Raw genomic sequence first — 21,815 nt, 5'->3', positions numbered from 1 at the left:
TCATAGAATTTACAGTGCAGAAGGAGGCCATTCAGCCGATTGAGTTTGCATCGGCTCTTACCCACGCCCACACCCCCACCCTATCCCCATAACCCAGTAACCCCACCCAACCCTAAGGGCAATTTTGGACACTTGGGCAATTTATCGCGGCCAATCCACCTAACCTGCACATCTTTGGACTGTGGGAGGAAACCGGAGCACCCGGAGGAAACCCACGCACACACAGGGAGGATGTGCAGACTGCGCACAGACAGTGACCCAAGCCGGGAATCAAACCTGGGACCCTGGAGCTGTGAAGGAACAGTGCTAACAACTGTGCTACCGTGCTGCCCAATGACAATAAACAAATCCAATCCAACTCATGCAGTGGACCGTTCTGCTTTGGGACAGGGCAGAGGCAGCATCAGGTCTCCCCCCACTCCCCGGAACCTTTGCCCAGGGGTTGGTGAGGCGGGGGCAGGATTCCGAGGTGACGCACGGTTACCATGGCGGCGGCCCCAGGTCGATTTAGGATGTGCGGCCTAGTGCGGGTAAGGTCGCCGCCCCGGGGGCTGCATTTCCCGCTGTTTCCATCCCCAACCCCCGGTATGTTTGTTTAGTCTGACTCGCTCTCTTTATTGTTATCATTTGCAGCGTTTCGGCAGCAGCAGCCCGGCCCGGGAGGAGGCCCCACGCCTCCCGGAGCAGCAGCAGCTCCCGCACCGCCGGCACCCGGGGATCGGCCACCTGAAGACCATCCGCCTGCCCGAGGAGCTCTTGCAAGGGGTTCGCCTGCTGTCGGAGCGTAAGGAGTTTGGGGGGTGGGGGGGATCCAGCTGGGATGGAGGCGCTGCCTGCCCGTGTCTGCAGGTCCTCCGGGCCGCCGGGTGGCGCTGCGGGCGGACTCCTCCCCGCCGCGGGGGCACTATTCCACCGAGTGGCGCTGCGGGGCCGGCGGACTCCTCCCGCGGCGCAGGCGCGCACGAATCCCCCTTGGTCACCGTGTCCGCGGGCCGACAGCTCCTCCCCGCCGCCAGGTGGCGCTGCGGGGCCGGCGGACTCCTGCCGCGGCGCAGGCGCGCACGAATCCCCCTGGGCCACCCTGTCCGCGGGCTGACAGCCCCTCCCCGCCGCCGGGTGGCGCTGCGGGGCCGGCTTACTCCTCCCGGGGCGCAGGCGCGCACGAATCCCCCTGGGCCACCCTGTCCGCGGGCTGACACCTCCTTTTCGCCGCCGGGTGGCGCTGCGGGGTCGGCGGACCCTTCCCGGGGCGCAGGCGCGCACGAATCCCCCTGGGCCACCCTGTCCGCGGGCTGACAGCTCCTCCCCGCCGCCGGGTGGCGCTGTGGGGCTGGAGGCGCGCTCCCACCTTGAATCCCCGATTTGTGTTGGAGCCCAACAAGGTCAAGGAGGCTATTCTTGCTCTTCCATTGGGCATTATAGCCACGTTCCGCACACACGAGTGCGGCCTCAACCGGGACCTGGGATTCATGTCGCATTACATTCATCCGGCACCATCCGGCCTGGGCTTGCGAAATCCTACCACCTGGCTTGCGACAATTCACACCTCTTTAACCTGGGGCTACCCTAATCTCTGGCTCTGTAAAGATTTCATTACCTGCAAATGCTCACATTCAAAGCATTGTCTGGCATCTTTGAATTTGTCTATATATATATATATGTTTCTGGAATATCCATCTTCATTCACCTGAGGAAGGAGCAGTGCTCCGAAAGCTAGTGATTTGAAACAAACCGGTTGGACTTTAACCTGGTGTTGTAAGACTCATTACTGACGGGCAATAAATGCTGGGCCCGGCCAGGGACGCCCACATCCCAGAAAAGATTGTGTGGAAAATCGTGTCAGGCCACTGCAATGATCTTCTCTGCAGCTTAGAACTGTATCACAGCTTTTCTTAGAGAGGCCCCTTTGCTTCACATCAAACTCTGCTTTCAGTTCGCCGGTTATTTCCAGGCCTCTGCCTTTTGTTATGGGCCAGGGTTTAGAGAACCCCAAAGTGCATCATAAAGTTCACCTGACCCCCCCCCCCCCCCCCACTTTTACTAGATTGTGGTATGGGGAGCACACGGCCCACTCTACAGGTGTGGTACAGCAGAAATGGAAAAGTATTTTTTAAAAGCAAAACAATGTTTATTCTATGAACTCAAGGTATGGAGGGCGCTAGCTATGAAGAGAGGTTGAGTAGATTAGGATTATTTTCATTAGAAAGATGGAGGTTGAGGGGGGACCTCATTGAGGTCTGCAAAATCATGAGAGGTGTAGACAGGGTGGATAGCAAGAAGCTTTTTCCCAGAGTGGGGGATTCAATTACTAGGGGTCACAAGTTCAAGGTGAGAGGGGGAAAGTTTAAGGGAGATATGCGTGGAAAGTTTTTTACGCAGAGGGTAGTGGGTGCCTGGAACTCATTGCCGGCAGAGGTGGTAGTGGCGGACACGATAGCATAATTTAAGATGCATCTAGACAGATACATGAATGGGCGGGAAACAGAGGGATACAGATCCTTAGAAAAAAGGTGACAGTTTTAGATAGAGAATCTGGATCGACGAAGGCTTGGAGGGCCGAAGGGCCTGTCCTGTGCTGTAATTTTTCTTTGTTCTTTGTTCTTAACCTTTTTAAAACATACAGTGAGCATCTTGGCAACCATCAATTCAAATACATCCCCCAAAGAATACAACACTAAGTAATCCTTAAACTTTCCTTTTAACATCCATAAGACTTAAAAAAAACACCTTTTAACAGAAAGACATCAGGCTTAACTTCACTACTGAGAACAGTTACCACGTTGAAATCAGCAAATGGACATTCATAAGCTTGCAGAGATTCACACACACATCCTGCTGTGATTGCAGCTTCTCCAAAACTAAAATGAAACCAAACCCACCCTACAGCAAAAAGCCTAAAGCGAAAGTAAAAAGCTGACAGACAACCCAGTTCCACCCACTCTCTGACATCACTGCAGTAATAAACACCCATTTCTTAAAGGTACTCTCACTACAGCTATTTATATACACACCCATTTATAAGCACCCATTTCTTAAAGGTACTCTCACTACAGCTATTTATATACACACTGATTTATAAACACCCTTTTCTTAAAGGTACTCCCATATGACACTTTTCTGCAGAGAGCTGGTCGGTTGTAGACTCTGCACAGCCTGTAATGATTCTTCTGTACATAGATTCATACAGGCTCCCTGCCAGTTCAAAAACACAGCCTTTACTGGAGATAACAGAGAGGAGATAGTTCAGCAGTCCTTCCTTGGGCCTGCCAGGAGTCAAACTGAATCCAAAAACACAACCGTTGAAACTCCGAAGAATTCCAGCAGACTCCGATCCAATCACTACCTGTTACCAGGCACAGCACAGCCCTTTGGGCCAAATCATCACTGATGCTGGCCAATCTCTGTTATCGGGGCTGGTCCATCTGCAATCACCAATTTAAATTGGATCCTTCTGTTTGAATTAAAAGCATAGGCCGCTTCGCCTTAAAGTCACAGGTCCATTGAACATCCATGGATCAAAACTGCAACGGCCAAAATAAAAGAAAGCGGGAATAAACAGGAACAAACAGGGAGGAGCCTTACAATAGTCCCTCTGTTTCCTTGTGTTTGGAGAGGGAGTGGGGTGAAGCATGGTTCCATGTTGGTAACCCGGTTTGTTTCTCTGGTCCTTGCCCTCCGACCCACAGAGACCCCCATCAGACGGATGGAAGAAAGCGCCCGGGAGCTGACCAACTTTCTGTGGAGCCGCAAGAGGGCAGTGGAGGCCCGGGAACTCCAAACCCGGGCCCAACGCCTGTGGGAAAAGGTAGCCGGGAGTGCAGAGCGCGGTCCGACAGGTAATGGAGCAACATCGTTGGCTAGAGTGTGCTTCCTCATGTTGGGGGGGGGGGGGGGGTGATTGTGAGGAGGGACAGGTTTGATTCATGTCATGTCTCATCTCCCGTCTTCCCTTGCGTCTTCTCTGAACTCATTCCTGTCCATGTGACCCACCTCGTGTCCGTCTATCCTATCTCCATTAAACTATGGACCACCAAATGACCTCCTCCAGGTCCCCTATGTTAGCCGGTACTCTTAACGGTTCTCTGCCTTCAGGTGTCTTATCCTTCTCCTCTGTTACTGTTAAAGAGTGTTCTTAGTAGCCGATATCCTATGTAGTTGTTTTACTGGCATCTGTTGAGAGTTCTCAGCATGTGCGAGCCTTGGGCGGGCTTTTGCAGCCTACAAGAAGGTGACCTGTAAGCAAGACTTGTTTTACTCGAGCTCCTGTTTTCATAATTATTACTGTTCTGCTGATTACTGTCATTGTTAAACTTCGCTATTTATTTATATAAAGAAGTTCCTTCTTCGAAACAACGCGTTCGACTACATTCTTTGTCGTATCGAGTCACCATAGTTGCCATGACCACCAATCCCAACACCTGCCAATTAAAACACCTACCGTTGACCCCTCTCTCACTCAAACTACCGTTCCATTTCCAATCTCCCTTTCCTCTCCGAGCTCCCTGGACGCATCGTCTCCTCCCAAATCCGTTCCCGCCTTTCCCAGAACTCCGTATTCGAATCCCTCCAATCAGATTCCCGCCCTCTGCCGCGGTATTCAAACGGATCTTCTCGAAGTCCCCGACCGCATCCCACGTGGCCGTGACAAGAGGGTAAACATTCCCTCCGCGTACGTTCTTGCCCCCCCCCCCCTTCCGCAGCCTTTGACGGGGCGGACCGCAGCATCCTCCTCCGACGCCTCTCCGCTGTTGTCCGGATGGGCTGCACCGGTCTCGGCCTGCTTCTGTTCTTGCCCATCTCATCATTGCCAGAGAATGGCTTCTTTTCCTGCTCACTTGCCTCTAGTGTCCCCTGAGAATTCATCCTTGCTCCCCCCCCCCCCCCCCCCCCCTCACCCCCACTCCTATATCCAAACCACCCAAGTTGGGTGGGAGGGTGAGCTGTGAGGAGGATGCAGAGATCCTTCAGTGTGATTTGGACAGGCTGAGTGAGGGGGTGGGCACATGAATGGCAGATACAGTATCATTTGGAGAAATGCGTGGTTATCCACTTGGGCAGCAAAAAGAGGAGGGCAGACTATTTTCTGAGTGGTCATCCATTAGGAGGGAAATGTGCAATGGGTGTCCTCCTACACCATACCGGTGCAGCAGGCAGTAGCAGGGGCTGGTTTAACTCACTCGGCTAAATCGCTGGCTTTTAAAGCAGACCAAGCAGGCCAGCAGCACGGTTCGATTCCCGTACCAGCCTCCCCGGACAGGCGCTGGAATGTGGTGACTAGGGGCTTTTCACAGTAACTTCATTGAAGCCTACTCGTGACAATAAGCCATTTTCACTTTTCATTTTTTCTGAAGGCAGATGGTTTGCGCAGCAGCCTTTTATGCCGCCCCTTATCGAGTGCCTGAAGCCACCGCATCTCCTGGTTCCCCTTTAATCCACCCTGTTGCTCCGCCATCCAAGAACGGCGGTACATTTGTGGAAGACGATTTCCCTTTCACAAAGCCACGTTGACTCCACCTCATTGCATTCTGATTTTCCAAAGCTTCCTGCTATTACTTCAATACTGGAATTTTCCCCCAAGGACAGATTGTCCGACTAATGGGCCAATAGGTTTCCTGCTTCCTGTCTCCCTCCTTCCACGTTGCATTTAGACCATTAAGGTATAGGAGCAGGGGGCAGCACGGTGGTGCAGTGGGTTAGCCCTATTGCCTCACGGCGCCGAGGTCCCAGGTTCGATCCCGGCCCTGGGTCACTGTCCGTGTGGAGTTTGTACATTCTCCCCGTGTTTGTGTGGGTTTCACCCCCCCACAACCCAAAGATGTTCTGGCTAGGTGGATTGGCCACGTTAAATTGCCCCTTAATTGGAAAAAATGAATTAGGTACTCTAAATTTATTTTAAAAAAAGATATAGGAACAGAATTAGGCCACTCGGCCCATCGAATCTGCTCCGCCATTGAATCATGGCTGATATTTTTCTCATCCCCATTCTCCTGCCTCCCCCTGCCCCCCCATATCCCCTCATTAATCAAGACCCTATCCATCTCTGTCTTGAAGTCACTCAGTGACTTGGCCTCCACACCCTTCTGCGGCATAGAGTGCCACAGATTCACCTCCATCTGGCTGAAGAAATTCCTCATCTCTGTTTCATAGTATCGCCCCTTCTGTCTGAGGCTGTGTGGTTTTCCAATCCACTGGGACCTTTCCCGAATCTAGGGAATTTTAGAATATACAAATCCCCACAGAGCAGAAGCAGGCCATTCGGCCCATCGAATCTGCACTGACCCTCCGAAAGGGCACCCCCACAAGGACCTCCTTTCCCGCCCTATCCCCGTAACCCCGCGTATTGATCAAGGCCAATCCACCTAACCTGCACATCTTTGGACTGTGCGAGGAAACCGGAGCACCCGGAGGAAACCCACGCAGACACGGGGAGAACGTGCAGACTCCGAACAGACAATGACCCAAGCCAGGGAATCGAACCTGGGACCCTGGCGCTGTGAGGCAGCAGTGCTAACTGTGCCGCCCTTGGAAAATTGAAACCAGTTTCTTTCGAAAACTAAAAGGCGCCATTTTTGATGAAGTCCATCAGGACTCGGGGGAACTTGTCAACCTTTAGTTCAAATAATTCTCTCAGTACCCTTTCCCTGGTGATTGTTATTGTTTTAAGTTCCTCTTGCACCCCCTCTTTCACCTTTTGATATCCCAGCATTTCAGAGATGTTATTTGTGTCTACTACAGTGAAGACAGACACAAATATCTGCTCAACGCATCAACCGAATACTTATTCCCCATTGTTAATTCCCCCAGACTCGTGCTGTAAACGACCCACAATCACTTCAGCTACATTCTTCCTTTTTAAATACCTGTAGAATCTCTTACTGTCTGTTTTTATATTTCTAGCAAGCTCTCTCTCGTACTCTAATTTCGTCCTCTTTATTTTGTTCTCAATCATTCAATGACTCAACCTCAATCAATCATAAGGTGGGCACCACGGTAGCATGGTGGTTAGCATCAATGCTTCCCAGCTCCAGGGTCCCAGGTTCGATTCCCGGCTGGGTCACTGTCTGTGTGGAGTCTGCACGTCCTCCCCGTGTGTGCGTGGGTTTCCTCCGGGTGCTCCGGTTTCCTCCCACAGTCCAAAGATGTGCGGGTTAGGTGGATTGGCCAGGCTAAATTGCTCTTAGTGTCCTAAAAAATAATGTTAATGGGGGTTGTTGGGTTACTGGTATAGGGTGGATACGTGGGCTTGAGTAGGGTGATCATTGCTCGGCACAACATTGAGGGCCGAAGGGCCTGTTCTGTGCTGTACTGTTCTAATTCTAATTCTAATTCTTTGCTGGTTTATAAGTGAAGACCACAAGACGTAGGAGCTGAAGGAGGCCCATTTAGCCCCCCCCCCCTCCCCCCTCCCCCGAGCCTGCTCCGCCCACTCAATGAGATTGTGACCGATCTGATGTGATCATTCTCAACTCCACTTTCCTGCCTTGTCCCCATAAACCCTCGATTCCCTCACAATGTTGGGGGTTTATTACAGGCCCCCCAACTGCCAGCGAGAGATAGAGGAGCAGATAGAGACATTTTGGAGAGGTGCAAAAGTAACAGGGTTGTTGTGGTAGGGGATTTTAACTTCCCCGATATTGACTGGGACTCACTTAATGCTGGGGGTTTAGATGGGGCAGAGTTTGTAAGGTGTATCCAGGAAGCCTTCTAGATGCAATATGTAGATAGTCCAACTAGGGAAGGGGCAGTACTGGATCTGGTATTGGGGAATGAGCCTGGACAGGTGGTTGAGGTTTCAGTAGGAGAACATTTTGGGAGTAGTGACCACAATTCCATAAGCTTTAGGATATTTTTGGACAGGGATGAGGGTACCCCTCGTGTTAAGGTGCTATACTGGGGAAAGGCAAATTACGAAAACATTAGACAGAAATTGAAGAATTTGGATTGGGTGCAGCTGTTGGAGGGTAAATCAACATCGGACATGCGGGAGTCTTTCAAGCGATCGTGGGTTAGGATTCAGGAAAGTCACGTTCCTGAGAGAATGAAGGATAAGTATGGGAAGTTTAGGGAGCCTTGGATAACGAGGGATATTGTGAACCTCGTCAAAACACGGCTTGGGTCACTGTCTGTACGGAGTCTGCACGTTCTCCCCGTGTCTGCGTGGGTTTCCTCCGGGTGCTCCGGTCTCTTCCCACAAGTCCCGAAAGATGTGCTGTTAGGTGATTTGGACATTCTGAATTCTCCCTCTGTGACCCGGACAGGCGCCGGAATGTGGCGACTGGGGGATTCTCACAGTAACTTCATTGCAGTGTTAATGTCAGCCTACTTGTGACAATAAAGATTATTATTATTTTTTAAAAAGAAAAAGGAGACTTTTGTAAGGTTTAGAAGGGTGGGGACAGTCGGAGCCCTTGAGATGTACGAAGAAAGCAGGAAGGTACTTAAACGGGAAATTAGGAGGGCGAGGAGGGGTCATGAAAAGTCCATGGCAAGTAGGATTGAGGTGAATCCCAAAGCAAAAGGGTGGCCAGGGAAAGGATTGCACCACTTAAGGACAGTGGGGGGAATCTATGTGTGGAGCCAGAGAAAATGGACAGGGTACTAAATGAATACTTTGCATCAGTGTTCCCTAAAGAAAGGGACTTTGTGGAAGATGATTCTTGGGAAGGGTGTGTGGACATATTGGGTCTTTTAAAAGATATTAAGGTAGATAAGTCTCCTGAGCCGGATGGGATTTATCCCGAATACTGAGAGAACCAAGGGAGGAAGTTGCCGGGGCCTTGACTGACATCTTTGTATCATTAGCTACAGGAGAGATCCCAGAGGACTGGAGAATAGCTAACGTGGTACCTCTGATTAAGAAAGGTAGCAGGGATAATCTTGGAAACTATAGGCCGGTGAGCCTCAGCTTCGGTAGTAGATAAATTATTGGAGAGAATTCTCAGGGACAGGATTTATACCCATTTGGAAACAAATGGACTCATTAGCGATAGACAGCATGGTTTTGTGAAGGGGAGGTCGTGCTTCACTAACATGATTGAGTTTTTTGAGGAGGTGACAAAGGTGATTGATGAGGGGAGGGTGGTGGATGTTGTTTACATGGACTTCAATAAAGCCTTTGACAAGGTGCCTCATGGCCGACTGGTATAAAAGGTGAAGTCACACGGGATCAGAGGTGAGGTGGTAAGATGGATACAGGACTGGCTGGGTCACAGAAGGCAAAGGGTAACAGGAGAAGGGTGTCTTTCTGAACACAAACGACAACCCCAGCCCCCCGCAACTCTCTGAGACCTCCGCACTCTTCCAATTCCGGTCTCTCAGGCATCCCCTTAGTTCTGTCATTCGGACGACGTGCCTTCAGCTGCCTGGGCTCCGAGCTCTGGAAATCCCTCCCCCTAAACCTGACCTCGCCTCTCGTTCCTCTCTTTCTCTCTCTCTCTCTCTGTCTCGCCCTTCCCTCCCTCCTCACCCCCTCCCCTCCCTCCTCGCGCTCTCTCTCTCTCTGATTAAAAACGCAGCAGATTCATGCACCGGCCTGCGTCTTAATTGCTTCCCGTCCGCTGCTCCAGAATCGGCCTCCGACGCCCACGGGGACCAGCAGAGATGGGAGGAGCGACTACGGGGGCGCGTGCTCGCTGAGCTGCGACAGACCACCCACCGCTGGAAGCCAGTCAGGTGAGAGTTGGGGGGGATCCTATCAGCCGTGAGGTGAAACACGGCCACAGTGAATCAGGGGAAGGCTGCGGCGTATCTGAAATGCCACCAGGTCGGTAATCCAGAGGGCCCCTGGCTGGCGCTCTGGGGGAGGCGGGGGCGGGTGGGCGGACGGATAGCTGGTGGAATTCAAATTCAATTAATTAAATAAATGGGGGATTCTAAAGCCAGGCCTGTTGGCACTGAGAAAGAGTGGGTACGGGGCTGGCGTTGCTGACCTGGGCTGTCAGTGGGGAGGACAGGCACGGCAATGGCGGAACTGTCTCAGGCAGCTACTGATCTGTAAAATAAACAAATAAATATAAATAGTGGTTGCAAAAGCTATGCAAGGGCTGTTCCGGCAGCAGCAACGTATTCAAACGCAAACCTCAGTGCCCCAGGCACCATTTTAAACTTCATCCCACCTGGGAGCGAGGTTGGAGCGAAAACATCAAAGGCCACCTGGTCATTCGGTACCCCCCCCCAGCACCCACTTACAATTGCGCTCAATTGGGGCTGGTGTAGCACACTGGGCTAAATCTCTGGCTTTGAAAGCAGACCAAGGCAGGCCAGCAGCTCGGTTCGATTCCCGTACCAGCCTCCCCGGACAGGCGCCGGAATGTGGCGACTAGGGGCTTTTCACAGTAACTTCATTGAAGCCTACTCGTGACAATAAGCGATTTTCATTTCATTTCATTTCAATTGGCCCCTTAATGGACCCAACTTCACTTCCTGATCGTCGGCGGCCGCGTGGAGGTGTCAGGACGCGCCTCCCACGCAATTTCGCCCGCTTTCAGATCAGGCGCCCAGCAACGGACAATCCTGACCCTATTCCCGGTAATGATGACCCTGACAATCGCGTGTTGCCCCCTTTAGGGAAGGGGAAAATCTGCTGTTGGTTCCCGGTCTGGCCTACATGCGATTTCGGACCGCCACTAATTCTCTTTCCCCCCCCCTACCCCCCCCCAACACACAGCAATGTGGTTGACTCTTCACCGCCCTCTTGCCCCCTCCTCCAAAATGGCCGAGCGAGTCGCCCTCAGCTCAAAGACGAGGACGGGAGCCGGGGGTAATAGATGCTGGGGAGCCACCAGCGATCCCTGCTTCCCTAGAAGGAATGGAAGGTAAACGTTAAACATGGCCCACTCAGCCCCAGCAACAAGGCCGGCCGAGGTGCCTGCACCCCGTCAAACATTTCTTTTTCAAACCGTGTCGTACCCATTTGCAGTTATACCACTGCCTGGAAAGGCCCAGAGATTCAACAGCCGGGTTGTGTCGGCTGGATGTTCGACTGCAGTGTCGTCACAGTGGGCCCCCCACTCCCCTCTTTCCCAACCCCATCAGAAAACAGGAGACCTTGATCAGGGTTGGATTTCACTCCCCGCGGTGATAGGGGTGTTTTGGGGGGGGGGGTTCTAATTTCTCAGTGCTGCGTTTCTGATCGGGATTTCTCTACCAAACTCTTCATCTTTTCACTTTCCTTGTCCTCCATCAGTTACGACGCACGTCTGAGTCAGGTTTACGTGGCGGCAAGACTCGATGGTGGATACGCAGCGGTAACGAGAGTAATGCACGAGGCGAGTCTGCCCTTAACCCTGTGCTGTACCTGTCCTGGGGGTGTTTGATGGGGACAGTGTAGAGGGAGCTTTACTCTGTATCTAACCCCGTGCTGTACCTGTCCTGGGAGTGTTTGATGGGGACAGTGAAGAGGGAGCTTTACTCTGTATCTAACCCTGTGCTGTACCTGTCCTGGGAGTGTTTGATGGGGACAGTGTAGAGGGAGCTTTACTCTGTATCTAACCCTGTGCTGTACCTGTCCTGGGAGTGTTTGATGGGGACAGTGTAGAGGGAGCTTTACTCTGTATCTAACCCCGTGCTGTACCTGTCCTGGGAGTGTTTGATGGGGACAGTGTAGAGGGAGCTTTACTCTGTATCTAACCCCGTGCTGTACCTGTCCTGGGAGTGTTTGATGGGGACAGTGCAGAGGGAGCTTTACTCTGTATCTAACCCCGTGCTGTACCTGTCCTGGGAGTGTTTGATGGGGACAGTGTAGAGGGAGCTTTACTCTGTATCTAACCCCGTGCTGTACCTGTCCTGGGAGTGTTTGATGGGGGACAGTGTAGAGGGAGCTTTACTCTGTATCTAACCCCGTGCTGTACCTGGCCTGGGAGTGTTTAATGGGACAGTGTAGAGGGAGCTTTACTCTGTATCTAACCCCGTGCTGTACCTGTCCTGGGAGTGTTTGATGGGGACAGTGTAGAGGGAGCTTTACTCTGTATCTAACCCCGTGCTGTACCTGTCCTGGGAGTGTTTGATGGGGGACAGTGTAGAGGGAGCTTTACTCTGTATCTAACCCCGTGCTGTACCTGTCCTGGGAGTGTTTGATGGGGGACAGTGTAGAGGGAGCTTTACTCTGTATCTAACCCCGTGCTGTACCTGGCCTGGGAGTGTTTAATGGGACAGTGTAGAGGGAGCTTTACTCTGTATCTAACCCCGTGCTGTACCTGTCCTGGGAGTGTTTGATGGGGACAGTGTAGAGGGAGCTTTACTCTGTATCTAACCCCGTGCTGTAGCTGTCCTGGGAGTGTTTAATGGGACAGTGTAGAGGGAGCTTTACTCTGTATCTAACCCCGTGCTGTACCTGTCCTGGGAGTGTTTGATGGGGACAGTGTAGAGGGAGCTTTACTCTGTATCTAACCCCGTGCTGTACCTGTCCTGGGAGTGTTTGATGGGGACAGTGTAGCGGATGCTTTACTCTGTATCTAACCCCGTGCTGTACCTGTCCTGGGAGTGTTTGATGGGGACAGTGTAGAGGGAGCTTTACTCTGTATCTAACCCCCGTGCTGTACCTGTCCTGGGAGTGTTTGATGGGGACAGTGTAGAGGGAGCTTTACTCTGTATCTAACCCCGTGCTGTACCTGTCCTGGGAGTGTTTGATGGGGACAGTGTAGAGGGAGCTTTACTCTGTATCTAACCCCGTGCTGTACCTGTCCTGGGAGTGTTTGATGGGGACAGTGTAGAGGGAGCTTTACTCTGTATCTAACCCCGTGCTGTAGCTGTCCTGGGAGTGTTTGATGGGAACAGTTTAGAGGGAGCTTTACTCTGTATCTAACCCCGTGCTGTACCTGTCCTGGGAGTGTTTGATGGGGACAGTGTAGAGGGAGCTTTACTCTGTATCTAACCCCGTGCTGTACCTGTCCTGGGAGTGTTTGATGGGGACAGTGTAGAGGGAGCTTTACTCTGTATCTAACCCCGTGCTGTACCTGTCCTGGGAGTGTTTTGATGGGGACAGTGTAGAGGGAGCTTTACTCTGTATCTAACCCCGTGCTGTACCTGTCCTGGGAGTGTTTGATGGGGACAGTGTAGAGGGAGCTTTACTCTATATCTAACCCTGTGCTGTACCTGTCCTGGGAGTGTTTGATGGGGACAGTGTAGAGGGAGCTTTACTCTGTATCTAACCCCGTGCTGTTCCTGTCCTGGGAGTGTTTGATGGGGACAGTGGAGAGGGAGCTTTACTCTGTATCTAACCCCGTGCTGTTCCTGTCCGGGGAGTGTTTGATGGGGACAGTGTAGAGGGGGCTTTACTCTGTATCTAACCCCGTGCTGTACCTGTCCTGGGAGTGTTTGATGGGGACAGTGTAGAGGGAGCTTTACTCTGTATCTAACCCCATGCTGTATCTGTCCTGGGAGTGTTTGATGGGGACAGTGTAGAGGGAGCTTTACTCTGTATCTAACCACGTGCTGTATCTGTCCTGGGAGTGTTTGATGGGGACAGTGTAGAGGGAGCTTTACTCTGTATCTAACCCCGTGCTGTATCTGTCCTGGGAGTGTTTGATGGGGACAGTGTAGAGGGAGCTTTACTCTGTATCTAACCCCGTGCTGTATCTGTCCTGGGAGTGTTTGATGGGGACAGTGTAGAGGGAGCTTTACTCTGGATCTAACCCCGTGCTGTATCTGTCCTGGGAGTGTTTGATGGGGACAGTGTAGAGGGAGCTTTACTCTGTATCTAACCCCGTGCTGTACCTGTCCTGGGAGTGTTTGATGGGGACGGTGTAGAGGGAGCTTTACTGTGTATCTAACCCCGTGCTGTCCCTGTCCTGGGAGTGTTTGATGGGGACAGTGTAGAGGGAGCTTTACTCTGTATCTAACCCCGTGCTGTATCTGTCCTGGGAGTGTTTGATGGGGACAGTGTAGAGGGAGCTTTACTCTGTATCTAACCCGGTGCTGTACCTGTCCTGGGAGTGTTTGATGGGGACAGTGTAGAGGGAGCTTTACTCTGTATCTAACCCCGTGCTGTACCTGTCCTGGGAGTGTTTGATGGGGACGGTGTAGAGGGAGCTTTACTGTGTAGGGATATGTATTCTCTATGCCCTGCGCCTGCGACATTAACGTTCTTCCTCCTGGTAACAGATTAAGAAGCGTGTCCCTGAGTTTCAGCCTCGTACACTGTTGGACTTTGGATCTGGCACAGGTACTGTAACTTGGTGAGTGTTGCTGACCCCATTGCTGCCTTCCCACCTCCTGCCGGCAGCAGCATTTCTTGCTTGTTGTATTTACAGTGGGTTTCTGACCTTTGCCCCCGAGCCCTGGCGTTCTGACGGAAATGCTGGCTCCTCGCAGCCTGTGGGAGGGGCAGAGCTGTGTCACCCACACGTGCGCTCATTAAAGCACACATCACACAAAATGTATTGCATTCCATTGGGTCATATGTGACAGAGAAGGACGCTATTCGGCCCATCAGGACCATGCCAGCTCTCTGCAACAAGCCTGTCTCCCCCCCCCCCCTTAGACCCAGCCCAGTTCTATGTCTCAAGTACCCATCCCGTCTCCTTTTAAAATTGTTCATCGTCTCTCCTTCCACCACACCTTTATTTCACGGTGGATGTGGGGTATCGCCCAGCATTTGTTGCCCGTCCCTAATTGCCCCTTGAGAAGGTGGTGGGTGAGCCGCCATCTTGAACCGGCTGCAGTCCCTGTGTGGTGTGGGTAACACCCACAGTGCTGTCAGGGAGGGAGGGCCAGGATTGTGACCCAGCGACAGTGAAGGAACGGCCGATATATTTCCCAGTCAGGATGGTGAGTGTGGGGCTCGGAGGGGGGGAACTTGCAGGTGGTGGAGTTCCCCATGTGTCTGCTGCCCCCTTGTCCTTCTAGATGGTAGAGGTGGTGGGTTTGGAAGGTGCTGTGGAAGGAGCCTTGGTGAGTGGCTGCGGTGCATCTTGTAGATGGTACACACACTGCTGCCGCTGTGCGTCGGTGGTGGAGGGAGTGAATGTTTGTGGATGGTGTGCCGATCAAAGCGGGGCTGGTTTGTCCTGGATGGTGTTGAGCGGGATGGGAGTCAGTGATGTCCGGAGAAATGTATGGACTGGGATCGGACGTTCTGAAGCAGAGCTGGGAGAGGGAGTGTGTATTTTCATCCCGGTTTGTGTCTGTCAACAGGGCGAGTCGTATGGCCTGGGGAACGTCGCTCCGGGAGTACCTGTGCGTGGACTGCTCAGCAGCAATGCACCAGGTTGCAGAGTTCCTGATGAGAGGTGAGGCCTTTGCAACCCCCCCCCCCCCCCCCCGGGACAGTGTTCGTTATTTATTCTTTCCCCGGGTGTGGGCATCGCTGGCGAGGGCACTGGCACTCGTTGGATCATCCTTTGAACCGAGTGTGGCTGGCTCAGCCATTTCAGAGAGAGAGGGGGTTAAGTGTCTACCACATCGCTGTGGGTGGGGGATAATCTGGGGTCACATGTAGGCCAGACCGGGTAGGGACGGCTGATTTCCGTTCCCCTAACGGAGGGCGTTTTCACAATAATCAACGACACATGTCACGGTCACCATTACCAAGATTAGCGCCATGTGTTCCAGATTTATGTTCTGAACCCACGACCTCTGCCCTCCAGAAGGTCAAGGGGCAACAGACACACTCACCATCCTGACTGGGAAATATATTCCTTCACTGTCGCTGGCTCACAATCCTGGCGCTCCCTCCCTGACAGCACTGTGGGTGTTACCCACACCACACAGGGACTGCAGCTGGTTCAAGATGGCGGCTCACCCACCACTTTCTCAAGGGGTAATTAGGGACGGGCAATAAATACTGGACCCAGCCAGCAACAGTCAAATCTTATAAATTAATTAAAAAATAAATGTATTAGTTGGCTTTATACCAGCTGCTGTGGCAGAGCATTCCTTCACTCGGATGACAATGACATTTAAGGGATATGGGGAGAGTGTGGGAAGATGGCATTGAGATCCGTCTTGATCTTTGTGAATGGCAGGAGTAGGCTTGAAGGGTTGAAATCAAGGCCACAGGAACAGGAGGAGGCCCATTCAGCCCCTTCTCCGGCCTGTAACACAGGAACAGGAGGAGGCCCATTCAGCCCCTTCTCCAGCCTGTTACACAGGAACAGGAGGAGGCCCATTCACCCCCTTCTCCAGCCTGTTACACAGGAACAGGAGGAGGCCCATTCAGCCCCTTCTCCAGCCTGTTACACAGGAACAGGAGGAGGCTCATTCAGCCCCTTCTCCAGCCTGTTACACAGGAACAGGAGGAGGCCCATTCAGCCCCTTCTCCAGCCTGTTACACAGGGAACAGGAGGAGGCCCATTCAGCCCCTTCTCCAGCCTGTTACACAGGAACAGAAGGAGGCCCATTCAGCCCCTTCTCCAGCCTGTTACACAGGAACAGGAGGAGGCCCATTCAGCCCCTTCGGCCTGTAACACAGGAACAGGAGGAGGCCCATTCAGCCCCTTCTCCAGCCTGTTACACAGGAACAGGAGGAGGCCCATTCACCCCCTTCTCCAGCCTGTTACACAGGAACAGGAGGAGGCCCATTCAGCCCCTTCTCCAGCCTGTTACACAGGAACAGGAGGAGGCCCATTCAGCCCCTTCTCCAGCCTGTTACACAGGAACAGGAGGAGGCCCATTCAGCCCCTTCTCCAGCCTGTTACACAGGAACAGGAGGAGGGCCATTCAGCCCCTTCTCCAGCCTGTGACACAGGAACAGGAGGAGGCCCATTCAGCCCCTTCTCCAGCCTGTTACACAGGAACAGGAGGAGGCCCATTCAGCCCCTTCTCCAGTCTGTTACACAGGAACAGGAGGAGGCCCATTCAGCCCCTTCTCCAGCCTGTTACACAGGAACAGGAGGAGGCCCATTCAGCCCCTTCTCCAGCCTGTTACACAGGAACAGGAGGAGGCCCATTCACCCCCTTCTCCAGCCTGTTACACAGGAACAGGAGGAGGCCCATTCAGCCCCTTCTCCAGCCTGTTACACAGGAACAGGAGGAGGCTCATTCAGCCCCTTCTCCAGCCTGTTACACAGGAACAGGAGGAGGCCCATTCAGCCCCTTCTCCAGCCTGTTACACAGGAACAGGAGGAGGGCCATTCAGCCCCTTCTCCAGCCTGTGACACAGGAACAGGAGGAGGCCCATTCAGCCCCTTCTCCAGCCTGTTACACAGGAACAGGAGGAGGCCCATTCAGCCCCTTCTCCAGCCTGTTACACAGGAACAGGAGGAGGCCCATTCAGCCCCTTCCCCAGCCTCTTACACAGGGAGCAGGAGGAGGCCATTCAGCCCCTTTTCCAGCCTGTTACACAGGAACAGGAGGAGGCCCATTCAGCCCCTTCTCCAGCCTGTTACACAGGAACAGGAGGAGGCCCATTCAGCCCCTTCTCCAGCCTGTTACACAGGAACAGGAGGGGGCCCATTCAGCCCCTTCTCCAGCCTGTTACACAGGAACAGGAGGAGGCCATTCAGCCCCTCAAGTCTGTTGTGCCATTCAGTCAGTTAATGGCTCCTCTGGACCTTGCACCCATCTACCTGTGCCATAGTACCCGTCACCAAACCTTTCAAATTGAGTGATTGTCTTGTTTCCTCTTGTGCACCCATTAGGAGGGAGCGACGCGGACACCGAAAACGTCAGTGGAGTTTACTTCAGACACTTCCTCCCCGTTTCACCAAAGGTTTGTGTGCGATATTTAATTTCTGTAAGTGGAGTGATAGGGAGGGCAAGCAGGGCAAAAAACTGGACACCCCTCGGTCTATGTGGGTAAGTGGGCAGCACGGTAGCACAAGTGGCTAGCACTGTGGCTTCACAGTGCCAGGGTCCCAGGTTCGATTCCCCGCTGGGTCACTGTCTGTGCGGAGTCTGCACGTTCTCCCCGTGTGTGCGTGGGTTTCCTCCGGGTGCTCCGGTTTCCTCCCACAGTCCAAAGACGTGCAGGTTAGGTGGATTGGCCATGCTAAATTGCCCTTAGTGTCAAAAAAAATATGCAGTTTTATGGGAATGGGGCGGGGAGGTGGGCTTCGGTTTCAGAGGGTCGGTGCTGACCTGGTGGGCCGAATGGCCTCCTTCTGCACCGTGGGGGTTCTCAGCGCTTGGGTGTCAAGCTTGAAGACGTCGGCCGCAGAGCTGTCTGCGCTGCGCTCTGCTCAAACGGCAGTAAGTGAAACTGGGCCTCACGATCAACGTTTCCCTTGGAGGCGTGTCACAGCACCCGGCCTCCACCCCGTTGGTCAGGGTGAAATTCCGGCTGTTTCTCCTCTTCTCTTCCACTCTCTCAGGTAAAGTTTGAGGTGGTGGTTTCGGCGTTCTCGTTGTCTGAGCTGCCCTCCCTGGCTGAACGCCTGCGCGTGGTCGAGACCCTGTGGAGAAAAACCGAGAGCTTTTTGGTGAGTTGTGCGACGGACCTGGTTGTTGGGGGGGGGGGGGGGGGGGGTTGTGCTCTTCAGTTGAGGGAAGGTGGGCAGAGGGATGGGGGGGGGGGGGGTCCCTGTGTACGGTTCACCTTTCATTCTTTCTATGCGGGCAAGACCCCAGCATATGTTGCCCTCACCGTACATCCCCCCCCCCCGTGAACTGCACGTTGACTTGCTGGGCCAGTTCCGAGAGGTGTGAAGAGTCGACCCCACTTTACCGTGTGTGGGGAGGGTTCTGGAGTCACCTGTCGGCCAGACGGGGTAAGGATGGGAGATTTCTCCCTCCACTAAAAGGGGGGATGTTAGGGAACCAGATGGGTTTTTTTTTTTACAACAATGGTTGATGCTTGTTACGGTCATCATTCCCGGGATTAGTGCCACATATTCCAGATTTTATTAATTGTTGTGCTGGGATTTGAACCCGTGACCCCGGAACATTAAGCTTGGGTTTCTGGATCACCAATCCAGCGACACGGCTACTACACCATCGCCTCAACACTCTCACACGCGAGCTTGCACACACTCACTGACACACGTACTCACATGCACACATGTCCTCATTGACACGCTGGCATATGCTCTCACTCACGCACAGTCTGTAAGACGTAGAAGCAGAAGGAGGCCCATTCGGCCCATCGAGTCTGCTCTGCCCATTCATAATAATAATCTTTATTGTCACAAGCAGGCTTACATTAACAGTGCAATGAAGTTACTGTGAAAAGCCCATTCAATGAGATTGTGACTGATCCGATGTGATAATCCTCCACTCCACTTTCCCCCCTTTTCCCCATAAACCCTTGATTCCCTCACCGATTAAAAATCTGTCTGTCTCGGCCTTGAACATACTTAACGGCCCAGCCTCTCCAGCTCTCTGCGGGAAAGAATTCCACACATTCCCCACCCTCCGAGAAGGGAAATTCCTCCTCATCTCTGTCTGAAATGGGGCGGCCCCCTTACTCTGAGATTCTGCCCTCTGGTCCTAGACTCTCCCACAAGAGGAAACATCCTCTCAGCATCGACCCTGTCGAGCCCCCTGAGAATCCTGTCTGTCTCAATAAGGTCGCCTCTCATTCTGCTAAACTCCAATGAGGACAGGCCCCAACCTACTCAACCTCTCCTCGTAAGGAAATCCCTCCCTACCCGGGATCAACCGAGTGAACCTTCTCGGGACAGCCTCCAATGCCGGGATAGCGTCCCTTAGACAATAGGGGAGAAAAACTGTTCTCTCACACACCCAGACACACTCCTCTGACAGTCCTCATCGCTATCTGCAATTCCACTTATCTGCGTAGTCTGCAAACTTCCTAATCAGACCAGTTACATTTTCCTCCAAATCATTTATATATACTACGAACAGCAAAGGTCCCAGCACTGATCCCTGCGGAACACCACTAGTCACAGCCCTCCAATTAGAAAAGCACCCTTCCATTGCTACTCTCTGCCTTCTATGACCTAGCCAGTTCTGTATCCACCTTGCCAGCTCACCCCTGATCCCGTGGGACTTCACCTTTTGCACCAGTCCACCATGAGGGACCTGTCGAAGGCCTTACTGAAATCCATATCGACAACTCAAAGCCTTCCTGAAGTCCATATAGACAACACACTCACTCTCTCAAATGCGCACACACTCGCGCCCACACATTGACTCTCTGATGCGAACACAAGCTCATTCTCTCACATGTGAACACATCTACAGACACTCACATACACGCACACTTTCTCACATGCGTGCATGCACACACACACACGCAGTCACAAGCACACTTGCACACTCACTCACATTTCTCTCTCATGCACATGCTCACACACTCTTTCAAACACACTAACACACTCACTCACTCTTTCAAACTTTTACACACTCTCACGCACACTCCCTCACACTCTCACTTCCCCTCTCTCACACACACCACTCGTGCTTTCGCTTGTTCTCTCTCTCGTGCTCTCGCGCTGGCTCTCTGTCTTGTGCTCTCGCGTCGGCTCTCTCTCTCTCGTGCTCTCGCGCTGTCTCTCTCTCTCTCTCTCGTGCTCTCGCGTCGGCTCTCTCTCTCTCGTGCTCTCGCGCTGGCTCTCTCTCTCTCTCTCTCGTGCTCTCGCGCCGGCTCTCTCTGTCTCTCTCTCTCTCTCGTGCTCTCGCGCCGGCTCTCTCTCTCTCGTGCTCTCGCGCTGGCTCTCTCTGTCTGTCTCTCTCTCTCTCTCGTGCTCTCGTGCTGGCTCTCTCTGTCTCTCTCTCTCTCTCGTGCTCTCGCGCCGGCTCTCTCTCTCTCGTGCTCTCGCGCTGGCTCTCTCTGTCTGTCTCTCTCTCTCTCTCTCTCGTGCTCTCGTGCTGGCTCTCTCTGTCTCTCTCTCTCTCTCGTGCTCTCGCGCTGGCTCTCTCTCTCTCTCTCGTGCTCTCGCGCCGGCTCTCTCTCTCTCGTGCTCTCGCGCTGGCTCTCTCTGTCTGTCTCTCTCTCTCTCTCGTGCTCTCTCTGTCTGTCTCTCTCTCTCTCTCTCTCGTGCTCTCGCGCTGGCTCTCTCTCTCTCTCTCGTGCTCGCTCTCTCTGTCTGTCTCTCTCTCTCGTGCTCTCGCGCTGGCTCTCTCTCTCTCGTGCTCTCGCGCCGGCTCTCTCTCTTTCGTGCTCTCGCGCTGGCTCTCTGGCTCCTTCTCTCATTCGTGCTGTCGCTCGTTCTCTTGCTCACTCTCGATTGCTCTCAAGTTTGCTCGCACTCATGCTCTCGCTCTCCCTCTCGGCTTGCTCACTCTCCTTCGGTCATGTTCTCTCGCTCACTTGCTGGCTCCCTCGCTCACTCGCCGTCTCTCCGTCCTTCAATTCACTCCACTGAAGCAACTCCTATTGAGCACGTATTGGGTCACCCGAGACTCGGTGTCACGCTTAGTCCGAGGACGGCTTTTGTGAGATTTACCGTTTCATGAAAAGTGCAAGATGAATGTACCAGGGAACAACAGGCCGGTGAGCCTTACGTCAGTGGTAGGGAAATTACTGGAGAGAATTATTCAAGACAGGATCTACTCCTATTTGGAAGCAAATGGATGTGTTAGTGAGAGGCAGCACGGTTTTGTGAAGGGGAGGTCGTGTCTCACTAACTTGATAAGAGTTTTTTGAAGAGGTCACAAAGATGATTGATGCAGGTACGGCAGTGGATGTTGTCTATATGGACTTCAGTAAGGCCTTTGACAAGGTCCCTCATGGTGGACTGGTACAAAAGGAGAAGTCCCACGGGATCAGGGGTGAGCTGGCAAGATGGATACAGAACTGGCTCGGTCAGAGAAGGCAGAGCAGCAGTGGAAGGGTGCTTTTCTAATTGGAGGGCTGCGACTAGTGGTGTTCCGCAGGGATCAGTGCTGGGACCTTTGCTGTTCATAGTATATATAAATGATTTGGAGGAAAATGTAACTGGTCTGATTAGTAAGTTTGCAGACGACACAAAGGCTGG

The 21,815-nt window shown here is 52.9% G+C and overlaps 1 protein-coding gene across 1 annotated transcript in view; it reads left to right on the top strand.

Annotated features, from left to right (window-relative positions):
* Window positions 1-359: 359 nt before the first annotated feature.
* mettl17 (methyltransferase like 17) overlaps window positions 360-21,815 on the top strand; it is a 43,824-nt gene continuing 22,368 nt past the window's right edge. The window contains exons 1-9 of the mRNA XM_038774805.1: window positions 360-530; window positions 634-784; window positions 3,687-3,836; window positions 9,567-9,672; window positions 11,186-11,267; window positions 14,101-14,174; window positions 15,133-15,227; window positions 17,577-17,647; window positions 18,249-18,377. Coding sequence (XP_038630733.1) covers window positions 486-530; window positions 634-784; window positions 3,687-3,836; window positions 9,567-9,672; window positions 11,186-11,267; window positions 14,101-14,174; window positions 15,133-15,227; window positions 17,577-17,647; window positions 18,249-18,377 — 903 coding nt within the window. The 5' untranslated portion in view covers window positions 360-485. The remainder of the gene's footprint in view (window positions 531-633; window positions 785-3,686; window positions 3,837-9,566; window positions 9,673-11,185; window positions 11,268-14,100; window positions 14,175-15,132; window positions 15,228-17,576; window positions 17,648-18,248; window positions 18,378-21,815) is intronic.

Source organism: Scyliorhinus canicula, chromosome 17, assembly GCF_902713615.1.
Source record: "Scyliorhinus canicula chromosome 17, sScyCan1.1, whole genome shotgun sequence".
Lineage (NCBI taxonomy): Eukaryota > Metazoa > Chordata > Chondrichthyes > Carcharhiniformes > Scyliorhinidae > Scyliorhinus > Scyliorhinus canicula.
Note: the sequence above shows the minus strand (reverse complement) of the source record. Positions and strands in the feature narration are given on the sequence as shown.